Raw genomic sequence first — 20,207 nt, 5'->3', positions numbered from 1 at the left:
AATAGGCACGAGAGTGAACATCGCGTAGTCCAACAATAGGGTTTCCTGCACGTGCCTCTCGTGAAAACAGCCCCGCGGCAGCCTATGACACCTAATTGTGCATGGCGCTAGCCCCTTCGAGCACAAGCCAGGCTCAACAGTGCTTAGCTTTTGATGATGTCTGATGAAATCGAGCGCATAACGAGCGATTTTTGTCAGAGGCCTTACAACATTGTGTGCACGCATATCATGCCACCTTTTGTAATATGCTCACAGTGCCTGCGTGTTTAGCATTCGTTCACGTACAAGATGAGGTGTAACCCTTATCCATGTTCCCAGCATTGTGCTTGTCGTTACTTTGTGCAAATTAACATTGCCAGCATGAACTCTCTTCTCTAATGCCCTCCCATTGCGTCTTCTCCCACCATCTCTTTCTTGTGCCTTCTGCCATGCAATTTCCACTTTATTTATTTGATTATTGTATTTGCAGAAATTAAGCAAAATCAAACAAACCTCGACATGAATATATTTATAGACGTGACAGTTGGACTGATTTCATTTACTTAACCAACTGACAGGCACGCGTGTGTTTATTATTTTTTTTAAATCAGAATGTTGGTGTAACTCTTTCAGCACAGTGACTTTTACAGATATACTATTTTGTACAATCATGTCGTGGATACATTTTGAAATTCCGATATTTACAAAAATAACAAAACAGCCTGCTCACTCAACGTGCTCCAACAGTGTGTTAAGGCTATACGGGGGGTCTTTGTCTTTGCATATAGTAAAAGTTGCAAACTTAAATAGAGGCGCATGTAAATGCGTAGTATATGTGGGGGGGGGGGGGGCGCAGTGGTTAAAGCATTGCGCTATGAACCTGAACACACGAGTGTGACCACCAACCGTGGTTTATTCAGTGGCAAGCGATACCTGAACTGATCCATGGCCCCCACCCTTTACTAACATGTGCACTGACTAGGATGGTGAAGTATGGTCAAACATCCCCCATGCCTGACACGGCGTGGGGAGGCTCTCATCCAGCAGTGGACTGAAAACGTGACTCTAAATTGTGATTATCATTTCAGCACCTCCGAATAGTACGGATGGCAATGTACGGTGTGAGAAGTTCAAGATACGTACACACATAGCACATGTACATACATAGCACACGTAAATACATAGCACATGTAAATACATAGCACACGTAAATACATAGCACATGTAAATACATAGCACATGTACATCATGCTCTAAAGGATATTTACAACATTCTAAAGTCTACAGATGAAATTATGGGTGCCATTATGGTGCCATCCGATGCGTTGTTATTATGATGCTGGATGTAATTACCAGCGAAACGTCGTACTACTCAGATTGTAAATGTTGTGGATCCACTCTTCAACACACCGGTGGGCTGAATTTATAACTATTTAGCGTTTTGTTTACAAGACAAATCCCTTACTGATTGGCCGTGTTGGGTGGTGGAGGTTTTCGACACATTTATAGTTACGCGATCTAACCCAAAAACCTTTACTATGGATTATTACGACTATCTAGCAAGTCTGCGCAGTGTTTGCCAATGCATGCGGGAAAGTGGTGAATTTAGCAGGTGAGCGTGAATCGTCCGCATCAATTACGCAGCGAAATACGGGCTTCTTACTCATCCCAAACAGGCAGGATGACGTGAGCGTCACGGGGCAACTGGTAAACGTCAGCGATCTGGGTGAAGAGCACGCGATTACTGAACAAAACGCAAGAGGGCTTCGTAAGTTAATGTCAAGCATTTGTACGTTCATTAATTATTCAAGTATGCGTCCAGCGGTGCTAAACGGTGACAGTAGGGGTCGCTTAACGTGGCGTCTTGAATGCCCTGTTGAGTACCCTGGGTATACGTTTTAAATGCTCCTTGCAACGGCATCGCACGTTGAACAGCAGCGGCGTACACAATGCCCGAATGAGATGGAGTTGAATTCACATCCTTCTCACGCCAGCGCAAATATTTGTCGCGTGCTTAATGCTGAATGTTTTACTTACAGCAAGACCTCGATATATGGCGTTCTTTGTAGAGTGGTAACAAGCCAGTGTCGTGTTAAATCGGTCTCAAGTTGAATGTAAAAATATGGTCAGATTCAAAGTGTGGTTGAACATGGTGATGGCACAGAAAGGGCACCAACAGTTACACTCACCTTTTTAACGTGGCTTTCACAAGTTCCTGAACTCATTCAAACATTTCACACTTTAACACATAGACGCTCCATTGTACAACTAAGTTGCATTTGGCTTTAAAGATATAATAATATTAATATAAACAAATAAGCCAGTGTGCTTATATCACAATTCAGCTATATTTTCCGGTGGTCAAATCATACAATCAGCATGTGCGGATGGGCAAAAATAAGGTTGTATGGCACGTGTGTAGACGTTGTGACGTCACATGGCATCTATGATGTCATCGTGTGTGTACATGTGTATGCAATGCGCAACCCTTGTCTTCAGGTCTGTCTCCTTTCTCCTGCTTACCTCCCCTCTATTGCTCTAATAAATACACATGTCGCTTTTAGTTCTCTCATCACTATCTCTTATTTATGTCTCAGTGGGCCATATCTCCTGCAAGATCCTTCATCGGCCAGATGTGGCCCGCAGGCCATCAGTTGAAGAGCTTTGCTGTAGGTCACACAGAGAGTATTCCATTAATCAGGACATGCGGCTGCTTCTTGACTCTGCATATATGTTGCATATATAGAGCAGATATTCCCACCTCTTGCAAGACATCTGACTCGTGTGTAAGAGTAGGCCTAGAAAAACCCTGTACAGGGGCTCTCCAGAGCTCTCTGCAGTGTAGATCCTGCCACCAACAGTAGCCTGAGCAAGGTATTTCAGGGCTGCACCTTTATCTGTCACAATTCTGAAGACTGCCTAATGAAAATGGGGACTGGCCAGCTTTCACGTGAGCTTGAGAACATTTAAACTGCCCTTGATTGTATTATAATGCGCCTATTTTATTATTTGACAGATATAAAAGCAGACATTCGACAATCAATTTGCTCTGATTGCACCACGGTTTGAAGTCCATTCGAGCTTAAGTTGTGATTTTTGTTCTAGATAACCACAAACGATTGAGAGGTTGCTGAAAAGCCGGTGGGATGGCAGTGGCAACATCTGGCAACTTCTGTGTGAAGTGACGTCAAAGGTGTGTGAAAATCAGTCTGGTCCTTCCCAAAGAGGCGACTGACTCATTGGTTGTGTGTGTTTGGGACAGCACTGTGTAATTAGGGGAATTACTTAAAGGCGGATTTCTTTTTAAAAAAATCGGACATGTGAATATCTACACAAAATGACAGTTACACTCTGCGCAAATACCGTCAGCGCCACGAACGCCAGCATGTTTGTGAGTACATCATTCTATTCTACCCTTGCGTTTGGCATGATGTTCAGGAGATAAATGACGATGTCGAGGTCTGCTAGCCATTGGGCTTCGAGACTGTCGCCTTCTCTTGACCCACCTGCTTTACGCGTTGTGCCACGTTGCCTTAAACGCAACTGATGGCGTCATCGAGGCGAAATGGACTTGTGCAACGGGGAAAAAAGGTGAGAGCGTTGACGGGGAAACTCACATTCATCTGCAGTTTCCTGTGCCACTGCCCAACGAGCTGGAAGCCGGAGTTCAGGGCGTTGCTCGCCTGGTACTGGTACACGTTGTACCGTCCGGGGGCATCTCCGTTATCGTTGAACGTCACCGGCTTGCCGGTGCTGCCTGGGGTACAAAATTAAATTACAACTTGAATGTATGCGCAAACATCTCAAGGTCCCTTGCAGCAACGGTTGCGATAATAATTAACTCAAGAGAGACGAGAGAGATGGATGGGGGTGTACAATTCAAAAAAAGACACGTACAAACAATTACAATTGTAGGCAGTCAATCGTAAGCGGAAGGTGAAAATTTAGGTTATGATCGAGGTCTCAAACAGCGGGAGAGTCAGTGATGTAAAATCACGTGATGGAGATAATTACAGACACAGAACCAGCAGTTGTAAATTAGAGACCCGCACACCGATTAGGTCTTAGCTCAGCAACTCACGGACAATCACCGAGACGAGGAATGTTTGAACATTCAGACATGGCAGACAGTATGTGTGTTTGTAATATTCCTTATATTTATTGTAGCATTCACTTGAAGTTTCTCCCCAAATGGCTGAAATTACATTACCATCATTATCCTTAATGAAAATGTAACAAATTGCTTTGTAAAATTACGCTTTGCACAACATTGTCAGAGACAGCCTTATATAATAGTGGGCCCATAAGAAATATTAATAAGAGTTAGAAATTGCAAAAGAAATGACACAGAAAAAATAAGTAAAAAAAAACAGCTTAAATATGCTCATGACCAAGTGCCAAGAATATTGGGAGTGAGGTAGTAATGCCAATGGGCAACAGCTGATGTATATGAAAACAGAACAGTCCTTTGGTCTTGTTTGGCAGAGAAACTGGAATGTTGGCATCAAGATTTAGGCCTTGGATCAGTTGAATTCACATTAATATGAGATATGAAATAACAACTGTGGCCAGGCCTTCAACATTGCTGCATCCCATCAGTTTGCACAGCGAAATATGGGACGTGTGTATTTAGCATCAATATTGAACAATTATCACGAGTCTATATTTACGTAGAATGTTTTATTGCATTAAAAGATCGTTAAAATGGTGATGGATTGCGGAGGCCTTCATCTACCAGTAGAGAGATCATGGCGTTCCTCTGCTGACCCGCCCTTACTGGACATCTGTGTTAAAGAGCTTCATAGCTCATCAGATTCATCCTCGAGGATAAATCATTATTCTCATAATTATTCTCATAATGATTTATACTGCTATGCTTGAACTGCTTCTCAAGACTTTTAAAGACGATCCTTCTTGGTTGGTGGACCTCTAACCAATATATATTTGTTTCATGGTTTAAATGTTGAACGTTGTTTTAATGTTTTAACGTATTGCTTTCTTGAACAGGGGCTTTATATTAGTATTTAGTTAAATGGCAGGAGCAAGGATATATGTTGTAGGTAAGACACTCCAATGCCCCCACCTCCCAAGCGAGATGATGTACAATCGAGTTGAACAGCCATTATCACTGCATCATCCCCTAATTTATTTTAATCATAACGCTAATCATAATAATCGCTTGTTTTTATTTGATCGCACATCAGGAAAGAATAAATTAGATCACACATTAAATGTAGGAAAATACATAACTGACCCCAGATGAAACCAGCCCACTCACAAAATGAAGACGCAATTTGAAGACAATTAAAAACATCCTTAGAAATGTCGAAATTAGTCTTTTTTTAACAATGATCAACGCATTGCGCCTCCATCCCCAGCTCCAAACGACTCTTAGAGACAGCCAGCGAAAGCCAGCCGCTCAGCACACGCGCGCACAAGTGCGAGCCGCAATGTTTTGCTGGGGGTAATAAACCAATGGAAGTGTCGAGTTGCAGTTTAAGCATCGAAGTTCGCCTCGCAGATACTCGTCGGAGCAGCGCCACGGTGGCTCAAAGAGCTACGAGTCCTGTCCCCGCTCCTGATAGCATCTCACCACTCAAGCTGAGCTACGATGCTGGGTGCTGTGCGAACACGTGGGGGGGGGGGGGGTGAAGGTTGCACGCCGCACGCCGCACGCATTCAGGCTGAACGATGCACTCCGCCACAGCACCAATTGTAGGGGGGAACACCTCGAGTCAGAACGTTTAGGACAATGCACGAGCAGATCTCAGGGGTATTGGAGTCGACTGTGCAACAGATGTGGCGCCTAACGGAAGGAGGAGGAGGAGGTGGTGGAGTGAATTGTCAATCCGCTGCCGGATGAAAGCCTTCCCCATGCCGTGTCAATCGCAGCGGGTTGTTTGGCCTTGCTGGTTCAGTGTGGACTGGTGAAAGGAGGAACCCCAGGACCAATTCAGAGATGATTTACCATTGGTGTTAGCCATGGATGGGAATCGAACACAGGTGAGCAGGTTCACGGCACGGTGTGCCAAACACTGTGCCATTGCTCCTCCCCGATCGTGCAGGTGTGGCGTCACAAAGAGGAGACGACGCGTGGTGGTGATTCACTTGGTATGATTCAAGATGAAGATTCAATTCTAGAATCCATTCCCTTTTGTCTCCATTGGTGGCTGTCTCATTTGTATTGCCCGTCGTTTACGTTCGCTTCAGATTGTTCTCTCGCGAGCGTTAATGATCTTGGAGATAACGTTTGCATGTAATTAGTAAATGATACATGCTTATGCTGTATGCGCAATGCGATCCATGCGTCGTGAACCATTTGAAACAATATTAATCGATTACTCGTTCCAAAGCATATAATTTAACAACATTTGCCTGTGGTGACTTCTCAAAATCTGCTTTAGTGTGCAGGTTTTCCCCGTTATGGCCTACAACCCTCAGATGTGTTGTTCAGGTCGCAGCGTGTGGTGTCGAACACGCACATTGTACAGCACACGTGGTACAACCCAAACATACATCAGAGAGATGACATTTACTGGTAGGAACCTCCTGGTTACACCAGCCCACAGGGGATTATTGTGTCCGTCCGTCCGTCGTGCAGGGAGGGGCTGGGTGGGGAGGGAGGGGCTGGGTGTGGAGGGGTGGGTGGGGAGGGGCTGGGTGGGGAGGGTGGGGCTGGGATGGGTGGGGCTGGGTGGGGAGGGGAGGGGCTGGTCACCCCGTGGTGCCCTTATTAAACTCAACGTTTAACATACTCACGCCGTCTTGTGCCCGCCCTCACAGTCGGGCATATTTGCGGAATACACCACGCCGCCGTTGACCCTGGCCATTGACTGAGCAACCCAACGTTCCTACCAGCTCCCTCCGCAGGAATGTGTTTTATCACGAATAACGTTTAGTGATTTTTTTTGTAAAGTAATTGGAGACTAGATTCAGATTGACAGCTGGCCTGATTTGAAAACATGGTTAAATCTCACGACTCTAAAGTGTTGGCTAAGTGCCCGGACATAGGTATTCCTCCCTTCCTAGTTGCTTTTGAGATCAATTAAACATCTGTACTTATTATGAAAAATAATAATAAGTGTTTACCCTTTCTGAAAGAAAAAAACACTGGTGTAAAAATGTTTAAACACCAAATAGATACCTTTTGCAAAGAATCAAGTCTGCATTAACCACACGTAAATCTTGACTTAAAGCTTTCGTGACTCCAGGAATTCATATTCTTGGGTCTATCGAGTAAATTCGCGTAGATTGGTAACTGCTCAAAATTAATGCTCTACGAGGTAATTCTTGTCCCGTCAGCAACAATGCACCCCACGTTAAACATTGCGTGGGGGACATTGTTGTGATCGGAGGTGCAATGTTTTGCAAAAAAAACCTTCCCTGTTGACTCCAGAGGTCCCGTGAGGCTCTTTGATGAAGAGCGAGAGCATTAACCCAATAGCCCTGGACAAAACCCCAATATATCTCTCTAAAATCTCTTTCCTGTCCAAGTTCGCCCCCCTGTGTGGATAATTAGAAAATTAATGTATTATCCCTTTGGGGGCTGCACATCTCTGCAAATGATTTGCACAAATCTCCGTGTAGAGCTGGACAAGGTTTCATCTAAATAATGTACAAAACAGAAATAAATAACTTTACAATGTTTGTCTTGCTCGATGAGCACTGGCGAAATTATAACACGGGTTGATATATGTGCACGGAATCAATTGCTACGGCTTATTGTCAGCTACTGTCTGCCCGCATGAAGCTTGCAACTTCACACGCGGGTAACGCGGGCACAGGTAATCAATTATTACAGCTATTGCCAACCGCTGTCGTCCTTCACGAAAAAAAAAACCCAGCGACTACAGCGCACACGAGATGTGAAGGCTGCGTCTAATAAATGATTACAGCTCATTCCTAACGACTTGCCCTGCTGCATAAAGGATGCCACTGCATAGCCCGCCCGCACGCCCGCCCAGGTGCCAGATTAATCAATTATTACAGTTCATTGTCACCTGCCGTCCTTCTTCATATAAACCGCGAGCACATACGCCGGAGCAGTGAAGGTGAGTGTGTAATAAATTTGCAGGGCCTATTTAAAAGCGGCCGTCTCCGGCGGACACTAACAGCGCGCACAAAAGACAGAGAGAGCTGCCACGTGACGACGCCATACCGATGAGCAGTGCAAGTGCCGTTTGTGAGTGCCTATTTATGGCCAGCGAAGCGCATCAGGCGATGTGGTGGGGCCAGTACCTTGGATACCTGTCCACCCACAGCTCTCCCCAATACCGATGCACACTTGCAAATATCGTCTGCCCGCCTATAACGCGTGTTTTCAGAACGCGACTTGGATGTATTAGCCATCGCATCTGCCCTTCCATTGAAGGAACGAAACAGGCTGGACTTCTCCACAAATCTGGCTGTCGCCTGATGAAGCTCGTTGTAATTAATGGCGAAACGTCGGACTCGGATTGTAAATGTTGTGGCTTGGCTCTGCAACACACCGATTTTGCTGTACTAGTAACGCATTGGCATGATCTGCTTACGTGAGCAACCTTACAAATTGGCTGTGTCGGGTGGTGGCGGGTTTTACGACACATATTTCTGCAATCTAACCCCAAAAAACTGTATTATAGATGATATTGGTCGCGAAAGCCTACGCGTTAAACTTAATGTATTCGGGAACACATTTTTTTTACAATGCAGATGCGAATTGGCTATAACGCGATTGAGTGAACAGAACTACATAAGAATAGGCGGTTGCACGGCTGCCTCGACGTAGCGTCACACAAGGCGGGATGCTGCTGGATGCTTCTAGACGCTACCCACGCGCCTCGGCCTTTGTTCAGCCTGCATACACATCTCACGCGTTATCATCGCGGACTGTGCTTTACTCCTATATATATATCATTTATTACAACGCAATTTTTCTCTAACGTGGTGCTCTTCAGGAACGCAACTACTACTGACATTATAGGAGAAGTTTCAAGTTTCATTTATTAGGTATAGCCCTGTGAGCCATGCACGTGCCTGTAATCCAGCACTGGCGGAGGCGACCAGATGTTTCGAGGTGCCGTCATTACACCCTCGTGGCTTGCCAAGAGAATGCGGGGCAAACAAAGTGCGTCGTCTGCCCCTTGTGCACGGCACAGGCTTGTGTTGTCCCCTCGCACGCGCGGGGAGTTTATTCCGCGGATCTCTCCCACGCTCGTGAATCGACTGCAAACACCTCGACATGTAGAGGACTGCAGAGCTTTGACAACTCCCGTGGCACCGGCTCACCACCTGGTTGCCTTCCAGCTCGTCCGTGGTTGCTCAGCGATTGCGAGATGCAATTTGCATGAACGGCACTGGATAACACTCGGCATTGCTATCAATTCTGCTAATTTGAGTGGAAGGCTGCCAATGTTTTTTTTTTACCATTTTACTGCGCCTACCGCGTTATCGTTCAAAAACATTTCGTTGGCGTGACTTTGGGTTTGAAAATCAGGATGCATAAAAGGGGTTTAATAATCGGGAGCCTACCCGATAAAACCGGTATGGTCATCACGTCCTCTGATCTACACAAAGTCTGCGTGTGTCTAAAAGAAAAAATCACACCGCTTTTTAGAGCCTATTATAAAATGATGCGCAACAGAGAGCAGAACAATGGATAGTGTTAATCATGTCCATGCACGTGCTTGTTTATTCATATGGCGACGTTGATTTACAAACGAGGGCGGCAAAGGATTTGGTACAATGTATTACATCCTACAGCCTGTGGTGCATCAAGACACAGAAATTGCAACACCTCAGTAACAAACACCAGTTTCCACTGAATGTCCAATTACAAATAATGGTCGACGTACAAAAAAGAAAGAAAAATCTGTGGCACGATTAATTATATATTTATATTTTTTTCTAAACTGCACGTGTAACTATTGCTGACAAGTACAAAGACACCTGGGGAGGATTGGTGTCCTTGAAATTGCACTGAGACACGGCGAAGATGAACCCATGTGGAGCCGGTCCGCCCCGTCCCTTCTTAGACAAAAAAGGAAAAATGTTTTTTTGGTACAATGTGAGAAGAAAAAAAGTTTGTTGGCTTCATCTCTGCCTGGATTCCTGCCCCGGCGCGCGGTCAAGTGCGCCTGTAGCGACGTCACCCACAACTGCACGGGTTCCTTGGCACGATTGGCTACGTACGGCGCGAAAGAAGTCCAACACGCATGTTGACGTCACTCACCTGTCCGTCCCTCCACCCCAGCCCGTGTATCCCCACGGCAAATGCGAGAGAGAGAGAGACGGTGGGGGGGGGGGGGTGAAGGAGGGAGAGAAGCGGAGAGGGGGTGGGGCGGGGCAGAGTGGGAAGGGCGTGAAACCAAGAGGGAAGAGAGAGGGAGCAAAACGGAAAGAGGTGAGCAATTGGAGTGAGGATGAGGGAGGGACGAGAAAGAGACGGGGAAGGGAGAGGTGGGAATGAAGAGAGCGAGGGTGAGAATAGGCGAGACCGGGAGAGATGAGTGGGTCAGATGGAGTGGAGGGAGGAGAAGAATGCAGAGGGAGGGGGAGGTGGGGGAGGGGGCAGAGGAATAGAGGCACATTTAGAGACAGAGAGAGAGTGAGAAATGCATATAAACTGGCACATACAGCACAGAGAAGGCAATATTAAGGTGGAGAGAGACAGGGGCTCTAAGATAAAACACAAGTTTTGCTCGCTGGCTGTCTCGGACAGACGAACGGTCACGTCCAAAGTACGTGCGGTTTGCAAATTGTATTTTATATATATAATCACGAGTTAGAATGATGGACAATGGACAAGACCAGTGGTGGCATGGCAGCAAAAGGAAAGAACGCGCCAGAGGACAGCCACTGTGGAGATGGAGCAATGAGATCTGTCTATGTGCAGGAGTGAGATTGATTGTAGCATCACTGGACGATAAGAGATGGCGATGGAACAGGTCGGCCTTCATCCCCCAGGGATAGAAATCAGCTGCTGGTGGTAATTATGCAGTGGCGGTGAAGGCATCGGTGCAGCCCTGCACAATTGCTCTCTCACGCCACTGTTCTGGAGTGTCCCCTTCTCGAGGGCATTTTGGCACAGGTGGGAGTTATCACACTTTATCCCACCACACGTGACCTGCCGATCGACTAACTGGTGTGTGTATCCATTTATACAGCTGGGCGGACGGAAGCAGGGGATTTAATAAAACCTTCGCCATTGAGAAAGGGAGTCCACATTTTCTAATTGTATCAACTGCCGCGCTGGGATAACGCGTCTCTAGATTGCAGGTCGTGTGTTGCTAACCATGACACCGGGGCAGCATACCAATATTAATAATACTGCAATGCAACCAAAGAGGATTGGACTTTTTACATCACATTTTGGAATGCTCTTCCGATATTAGGAAGTCACTGGAGCTATGCCCTTTAACGTCTATACTGCATCGAAAATCATTTCTTTAGAGCTGCTTCCTGTGTTCAGTCTGTCCTTCCCCCGCACCTCCGATTAGCACGGTTGGCTACGTCAACTGCGAGAGAAGTTCCACGCCCATGCATATATGGCTTAATTGAACATGCAGTAACCTACTGTCATGCTTCCAATACCTGTACTCGATGTCTTTGCTTTTGGGTGGCACATTGATGGGTACAATAACGGTTCAGATGCTATATATATTGTATGCCACAGAGATGGTGCCGCGTGTGCGAGACACGCACGCCCACGTGTTTCTTCCCCGCACTGAAAGTCGCAGCAGGGTTGGAAGAAATGAAACAAATCCAATGCAAGGAGCCCCCCTGCTGCGAGTGTCATTGTGCAGAAAATTGTACCAAATACGAAGAATAAGAAAAAAATGTGTTCCCTCGCTCCCTCGCGCACATTCAACAAAATACAAATGTTGTTTTCCGAGGGCCACGCCGAATCATTGAAATGGATTTGAGTAATGCCACGTATAACGAGACGGGAGAGATGCACAAATGTCCTCTTTGTACTCGTAAACGCGCACATTTATATCACGAATGCTTTTTTTAATGAGAACATCCTCCTGCGTCAAAATTGTGCTTCAACTTTTGTGTTGTTAGTAGGGGGGGGGGGAGAGACCCCGTAACTCTTCACACGCTGATTGGGTTTTTTCCCATGGATATTTGACCAGTCTCTGTGCCCAGCAACTTGGGAACTGTGCCACTTGGATACACTCTGAATTGCGTCACTGGACACACGGGGACAGCCACTCTGAATTGTGTCACTGACACACGGACAGCCACTCTGAGTTGTGTCACTGGAGACACAGAGACAGCCACTCTGAATTGTGTCACTGACACACAGAGACAGCCACTCTGAGTTGTGTCACTGGAGACACAGAGACAGCCACTCTGAGTTGTGTCACTGGAGACACAGAGACAGCCACTCTGAATTGTGTCACTGACACACAGAGACAGCAACTCTGAGTTGTGTCACTGGATACACGGGGACAGCCACTCTGAGTTGTGTCACTGGACACACGGACAGCTGCTCTGAGTTCTGTCACTGGATACACGGGGACATCCACTCTGAATTGTGTCACTGACACACAGAGACAGACACTCTGAATTGTGTCACTGGAGACACGGAGACAGCCAGTCTGAGTTGTGTCACTGGACACACGGAGACAGCCACTCTGAATTGTGTCACTGACACACGGGGACAGCCACTCTGAGTTGTGTCACTGGAGACACAGAGACAGCCACTCTGAGTTGTGTCACTGGACACACGGGGACAGCCACTCTAAATTGTGTCACTGACACACGAGGACAGCCACTCTGAGTTGTGTCACTGGAGACACGGGGACAGCCACTCCGAGTTGTGTCACTGGAGACACAGAGACAGCCACTCTGAGTTGTGTCACTGGAGACACGGACAGCTGCTCTGAATTGTGTCACTGGAGACACAGAGACAGCCACTCTGAGTTGTGTCACTGGACACACAAAGACAGCCACTCTGAGTTGTGTCACTGGAGACACAGAGACAGCCACTCTGAGTTGTGTCACTGGAGACACAGAGACAGCCACTCTGAGTTGTGTCACTGATACACAAAGACAGACACTGAATTGTGTGGGCACACAAAGACAGCCACTCTGAGTTGTGTCACTGGAGACACAAAGACAGCCACTCTGAGTTGTGTCACTGGACACACAAAGACAGCCACTCTGAGTTGTGTCACTGGACACACGGGGACAGCCACTCTGAGTTGTGTCACTGGACACACGGACAGCCACTCTGAGTTGTGTCACTGGAGACACAGAGACAGCCACTCTGAGTTGTGTCACTGGAGACACAGAGACAGTTGCTCTGAGTTGTGTCACTGGAGACACAGAGACATCCACTCTGAGTTGTGTCACTGGAGACACAGAGACAGCCACTCTGAGTTGTGTCACTGATACACAAAGACAGACACTCTGAATTGTGTGGGCACACAAAGACAGCCACTCTGAGTTGTGTCACTGGAGACACAAAGACAGCCACTCTGAGTTGTGTCACTGGACACACAAAGACAGCCACTCTGAGTTGTGTCACTGGACACACGGGGACAGCCACTCTGAGTTGTGTCACTGGACACACGGGGACAGCCACTCTGAGTTGTGTCACTGGAGACACAGAGACAGCCACTCTGAGTTGTGTCACTGGAGACACAGAGACAGCTGCTCTGAGTTGTGTCACTGGAGACACAGAGACAGCCACTCTGAATTGTGTCACTGGAGACACAGAGACAGCCACTCTGAGTTGTGTCACTGGAGACACAGAAACAGCCACTCTGAGTTGTGTCACTGGAGACACAAAGACAGCCACTCTGAGTTGTGTCACTGGAGACACAGAGACAGCTGCTCTGTCCGCTGGCTTCAAGGCTATTCCAGAGAAGCACAACCATAACTCCTGCACACACACCAACAGTCGTGACTCCTTCACTCGCGTCTCTGGGTCCTGCTTTACAGCCAATTAAACACCAGCCATCATTTCGTAGTCACACATGACCAACAAGCAGTCTCGGCCGTGCATCCATTATGCATAAGGTAACCTATTTACTGATGCTGAATACACAAAGGTTAATTTATTAAATTCATTAGCTCACGTGGTGTACAGTATTACCTCGCTGTTCACGAACTTGCATTCTGCGATTTTGGCTATCCGTAAATCGCATCTGGAGCATCATCATCATAATTTAAGGTAAGTTAATTTAATAACTATAATTGAATGTTAATAAAATATTTCGTATTTACTTTATGTTCATAATAACAATGCTTTGCATTGTAAAAATGTTCATATCTTTACTAGCTTTTTTGTATTAATTTAAGGTAATTCATTAAAATAAATATTTCCGTAGGCCACAAAATGCGCTATTCACGAGCACCTCCGGAGTGTGTCCCTCGCGAATAACGAGGGACATACTCTATATGTCCCTTCGCGAATAACGAGGGACACACTCAATGCGTTCCACATGCTGCTTGCGCAGCATCGAGATTAGGCTCAATTCCTGGTCGAGTACAAAAAAATACAAAAAAAACATCTCATTGCTCTGACAGTGATGTAATGTAGAAAGATACAAGAAACAGTTGTATTCTCAATATATATCGGTATATATCTGTTCCATTCTTTACAATTGATGTTGATAATTTAGATATTGTTTTAAATACAATCTTGGTTTGTGTTGCCTTGAGTGACTGCATCAGTTTGCCTACAAACGCCAGGGGTAATGGCATTCGAAATTCATTTGTCATTTCCAGAATCTGCTCCAAAAAACGACAGTATCACCTCTCAAGTCAGTCGTCGAGTCAACAATGGTTTTGGAAGGGCTTCATTCCAGCAGCGGATACGTCACAGTCGACAATGATATTTATAACAGAGAATGAACAGCACTGAATCTGCATGAAATATAATTACTTCAATTTTTTACCTTAATATGTTAGGTACACATCTGCAGTGCTGTTACCTCTATAAGACTGTTGATAGTTGTAGCAGTGACTCATTGCGCATGACTCACTCATGAACACTCGTGCAGGCGAAATGCGTAAATTGTTTGGCTGCGCATTAAAGCGATGGAATCTGCAAGATGAAGAGGAAAGTTTGCCATCTATTAAATCGACGAAATATGTGTAAGCAGACAGACAGGGAAAGGGGCATCAGTGCCACCCATCCTATCTGGTCACATGTTTAACATGAAAGCATTAAGAAAGACAGTTTTTTTTAGAGTGGATGTGAATCCACCTGCATTGGGAAAGGCACTGTATTCAGCGCTCACATTCCCCTCTGTTAAAGTCGTTCGCCTCTTTATTCATCTAAAGGTTGCTGGGTTTGAGCTACGGTGCAGAGAAGTGACAAATGTGGCTGGGCTCTAATTACGTGTGCAATTACAGAGTGTCTTTTTGTACAGGGGCTCGCTGTTTGGATGACAAATTGACTGGGACACGAAGCTATGACCTGTTGCTGTCTCATTCTGCCTGGCAGGTCATCCGCTAGTTCGTTTATTCATTCTTTTGTTTGCAACGTTCATTATTGCTTCGCCCTAGAGTTCGAGAGGTTTTCAAAGGCCGCACAGCGTTTATAATCAAGGAAACAAATACGTAATTTATCATATCGGATTAGGGGATATAGAAGGAGCATTTAAAAATATTTTCCCATCTCAAAGAAGAAGAAATAACCCGGCCTTCATGGAGCATGTGTCCGCTATGAGGCCTATTTTGCATAAAGCAGGTCTGTGGACTATATACGCATATCCGTTGAGATTATTCCGTGCTGAATTTTCACAATGCAGATTGGGTTTTTTTTTCTCACATTTCTCACGGTAACAGCACAAGACCAATTTTGTTGGTGTAAAAAATGATCGTGCGATGTCAGAGTGACATGGCACCTCGCGCTTGACACGAACACCATTTCTCTGTATTACTCGCAGCAACGACAACTGCCCAATCAATCGCTCACTTGTGCACGAGTGATGATTCTAGCACCTGGATTTAACCTCATCTGCGAATCGGTCAACGCTCACTTTAATCAACGACAGGTTATTGCCATTTCCAAAACCAGCCAATATGCCGTGGCATTTGTGTATTCTGTGCTTCTTATTAGCATTCTGAAATCAAGAAAATAAAAGTTCAACTTGTTTCCAATTATAATTCTTTCTTTTATACTTTAACTCAAACTGTGTTTGCCCAGATTGTACACACAAAATCACGTGCCTTATTTTTTTCATTACAATTTCCAATATATGAAGAAAGCAAAGTTCTCTGTTCAATTTAGTAAACAAAAAAATTGAGCCCTTTGTCAATCTACTAATGGATGAAGATCTCCCCAATGCTGTGTTGAAATTGAGGTTTGACTGATACTTGCCCACAATAGTGAGAGTAGATTGGATAAAATACAAGAACACATTCCTGCGGAGGGAGCTGGTAGGAACGTTGGGTTCGTCGGCCAATGGCCAGGGTCAACGGCGGCGTGGTGTATTCCGCAAATATGGCCGACTGTAAGGGCGGGCACAAGCCAGCGTGAGTAGGTTAAACGTTGAGTTTTATAAGGGCACCACGGGGTGACCAGCTTCTCCCCACCCAGCCTCACCCCTCCCACCCCCCACCCAGCCCCACCCAGCCCCACCCTCCCCACCCAGCCCCTCCCCACCCAGCCCCTCCCCGCCCATCCCTCCCCTCCCCACCCACCCCCTCCCTCCCCACTCAGCCCCTCCCTGCACGACGGACACAATAATCCCCTGTGGGCTGGTGTAACCAGGAGGTTCCTACCAGTAATAGTGCTTAGTTTAGATAGTACTTGCTCTCTGGTCGCCAGATTTATATTGAAATGTATTCATTATTGCATAGCCATATCCCCCCCCCCCCCCACATTCAATTCAATCGCATACGTTACATACTATTGATAATTACAACGCATAAAAACAACAACAACATGTAATTCTAACACAATTCAGCTAAAAACTAAAGCTTTTTTAAAAAATCACACTTCAATTTTAAATGTCTTTCATGCCTAATGATGTTCTATAATTCTCTCGCAACTGTTTACCGTAACATGATGAAACAATGTACAGTCAAAATTAGGTAGCAAAGAGGAAGTCGATGATGCTAAAGATGATGATGAAGCAGGAAATGCATTAACAGCTCATAAATTATTTATCCAGATTTGTCTCAAGGCATTACACAACATACACACACGCTGCACTAAAGGACCTAACAATAATTCACTGTGTGGGCAGTTTGGCCCTGTTTTCCCACAAGCAAGGTTCAGAGTGAGTGGCCAACCTTTTGTAATGAGCGTGTCTCTGCCTGCAACCATAGCAGACAGTCTAGAGGGATATTGATTGGCTCCTCCAACCCGATCCGAGTGAAATCAATTAACAATTACATTGTGAGTAAAAAAAAAAGAATGAAAAAAAGCATCAGCCTTATATCTTCTCTCTCTTTTCTTTTAGAGACACTTGAGGTGTCTCAACCGGAAGATTACGCGAGCACACATTGCGAGCTCGTTGTTTTTTCACGAGAAAATTATCTCAAGAGTTCAATTTAAATTGTTTACAAACACGCTTACAAATCTGTTAGCTTGTATAGTAAACATCAATATATGACCAATTTTGTAATTAAATAGATATATATTTTTTTGCAAGGCATGTAATTATTCACCCCTTGCACGATGCACCACATTCTCATGATTCACGATCGTGAATAGATATATTTACTAACGCAGTGCATTTAGAACCTGTGGTGATATCCATAGAAGCTATGGCGGTATGAATGCATATGATTTGGAAATGATTTATTCAAATATGTACAATTCCATGCATTGATTGTGATCGTCAGGATTCATCTTAATTGAAGCACGTTTACATCCCTGGTGCTAACCACCGAAAAACATATCCTGTCGCCAAGCAATGTAAGCATTGTTCTGTGTAGGATCGTTGGCCAAATCATTATAAAATATTTGGTACACACGAGGAAAACAGTGTCTGGAGAAACCCCATACATACCCTTTGCAGCCTACTTTCTGTACTGTCTCCGATGTGCATAGTTTACCCTCTTCCCCGTGTACCATCCCAGTGCCATCTAGTGCATTAATTAACAGGCATGCACAGCCCAGGATATTGTTAAATATATAAATTATATGTAAATTATAATGTGCTTATGATTCTGCCATGACACTGATTTTACATCTCTCGCCACTGATGCGAGCCGTGGCTAGGACTCAAACTCAGCTCACCGCGTGCATAGCGCAGTGCGTTCACCACCGTTCCATTGCCCCACCATGTTGTATTAAACTATAACCATGAACGTGTGTTTTCGTCAGGGGGGTTTAAAGCAGGTAGTCTCTAATTTGATGTGTATGTGCTCCAGTTTCTATATATATATGCGAACATTGCTTAACATATGTTGTATATATGAGGTCATTATTATAATTTCTGCTGTTTAGAGCACGGATTATGCAAACTCACTGGACCGCATCCCATGGATAGATGTGTTTTTTAAAGGTGATCTGCATGGCACGCAGAAAAACGGGCCATTTTTACTGCCGGGAATACGATCACGAAATATCACGGGCCACTTAAGTAGTCGCATCTCGCTTCCCATCCAACTTGGTGCATCAGTGATTCTCTATTATTGAATTAACAACAAATGCAAACTAAACGTGTAATGTATTCCCTGCAGGAAAATGAATGCCAATGGCATTATGCCGTGCCACGCGTATGTCTGCATATATATAATTACCGCGAAGATGTAGCGAATAAATGAGGTCATGGGGAAGATGGATTGTTAAATTTCGATTTAAAGCTTTCGTGACTGCAGGGGTTCATCTTCTTGGTTCTTTCGGTAAAGTCACGTAGAAGGGAAGTAATAAAATAATTTAAAAAATTCTCACGACGTTTCGGCCACAACGCAAGCAGCCGTCCTCAGGTGAAAACCAGGTCTGTCGACGGCTGCTTGCGTTGTGGCCGAAACGTCGTGAGAATTATTTTATTGTGTTTTATTTTTATTATTTTATTACTTCCCTTCTACGTGACTTTACCGAAAGAACCAAGAAGATGTGTTGTTACATCGCAATACCACGAGAGATGGCATGGGGAGGCCTTCAGCCAGCAGCGGATCGTTCGTGGCTGACGATGGTCGTGGTAAATAATTAAAACCGGGTCGCCACGGTGGCGAGATGTTAACGACCTCGCCTGGTATACAAGGAGGTCGTGGGACCCTGATGCATGCTCTATGTTTGGAGTTTTCAAGTTCTCCCTGTCGTCGTGTGGATTTTTCTTTTGGTCCTCCGGTTTTTCTCTCCAGATTTAGCAACATTGTTTTAGAGCATTTGGCTGCAATACATGTACACATGTATAAGCCACTTCGTTGAGCTATTATTTGTGGCCAGGTCGCTAAGAAAGAGCTACATAGTTCAGTGGGCCTTATCTGTGATTTAAAAAAAAATAGTTTTACAGTACATAGATTAATCGAGCAGGCGTGGTGCAAGAGGACTGAACTTGCCTCACAATACAAACATCATGAGTTTGAAATCCAACCAGGGGTTGATGTAGTCCATCATCCTTGTGGAGATGTTAAAATTTCTACCACCTTTTGGAAGCTCATTAGCAGTTATCTCTGAAAAGGACTGGCCCCAACACAGGAATGCGACAAATCCACAAGTGACTCCACGCTTTTACGACTTTAAAATTTTCTACAGGTAGTGCAACAACCTTGCCAAATTTCTTGTTGATCGCAAGCGGTACCGTGATCAAATATAAACGGATCTGTTACTGCTGCTACATCACGTAGCGTTGTTATTTTTGTTTTTTTGTGACTGCATTAGCATGGCGAACTTTTTAAAACGTTGACATTGTACACGCAAACAAAGTGTGTTGCACTCAGCCGAGGCCAGGCAAGTGTGAAGTTGACAGCTTTAATGCAGAAGGTGCAGTATGCCTATTGTGTGGAGACCAAAACATGTCAGCAATGACTCACCGAGAATCTAAACATCCCTTGTCTTGCTGTGTGTAATATATATGTAAATGTACATGATGTATACATGCCCCGACATCAATGCTCCCTGTTGACAAACACGTTGAAGTATGGTCAAATAAGTATATCGCCCACGTGGCATGGGGAGGCCCTTATCCAGCAGTAACTTGACTAAGTGCTGTATGGAGCACTGAGATCCCTGGATTATTTGTGCCTTATAAATCTAAAATATTATTATTGAAATTGTAATTTAGTTGCATTTTTAAGTAGAATGCATCTAAAAAAAACACGTAAAAATC

At 45.0% G+C, this 20,207-nt stretch overlaps 1 protein-coding gene across 3 annotated transcripts in view; it reads right to left on the bottom strand.

Moving 5' to 3' along the window:
• Positions 1-20,207, bottom strand: part of LOC133342583 (metabotropic glutamate receptor 8-like) — a 276,081-nt gene that overhangs the window by 81,050 nt on the left and 174,824 nt on the right. For all 3 annotated transcript variants that reach the window (XM_061551797.1, XM_061551796.1, XM_061551798.1), the window contains one exon: positions 3,597-3,736. In XM_061551797.1, coding sequence (XP_061407781.1) covers positions 3,597-3,736 — 140 coding nt within the window. The remainder of the gene's footprint in view (positions 1-3,596; positions 3,737-20,207) is intronic.

This window comes from Lethenteron reissneri, chromosome 15, assembly GCF_015708825.2.
Source record: "Lethenteron reissneri isolate LAM-NWPU_2019-01 chromosome 15, ASM1570882v1, whole genome shotgun sequence".
Classification (NCBI taxonomy): Eukaryota; Metazoa; Chordata; class Hyperoartia; order Petromyzontiformes; family Petromyzontidae; genus Lethenteron; species Lethenteron reissneri.
The sequence above is the reverse complement of the archived record's forward strand: the minus strand, read 5'-3'. Positions and strand labels throughout refer to the sequence as shown.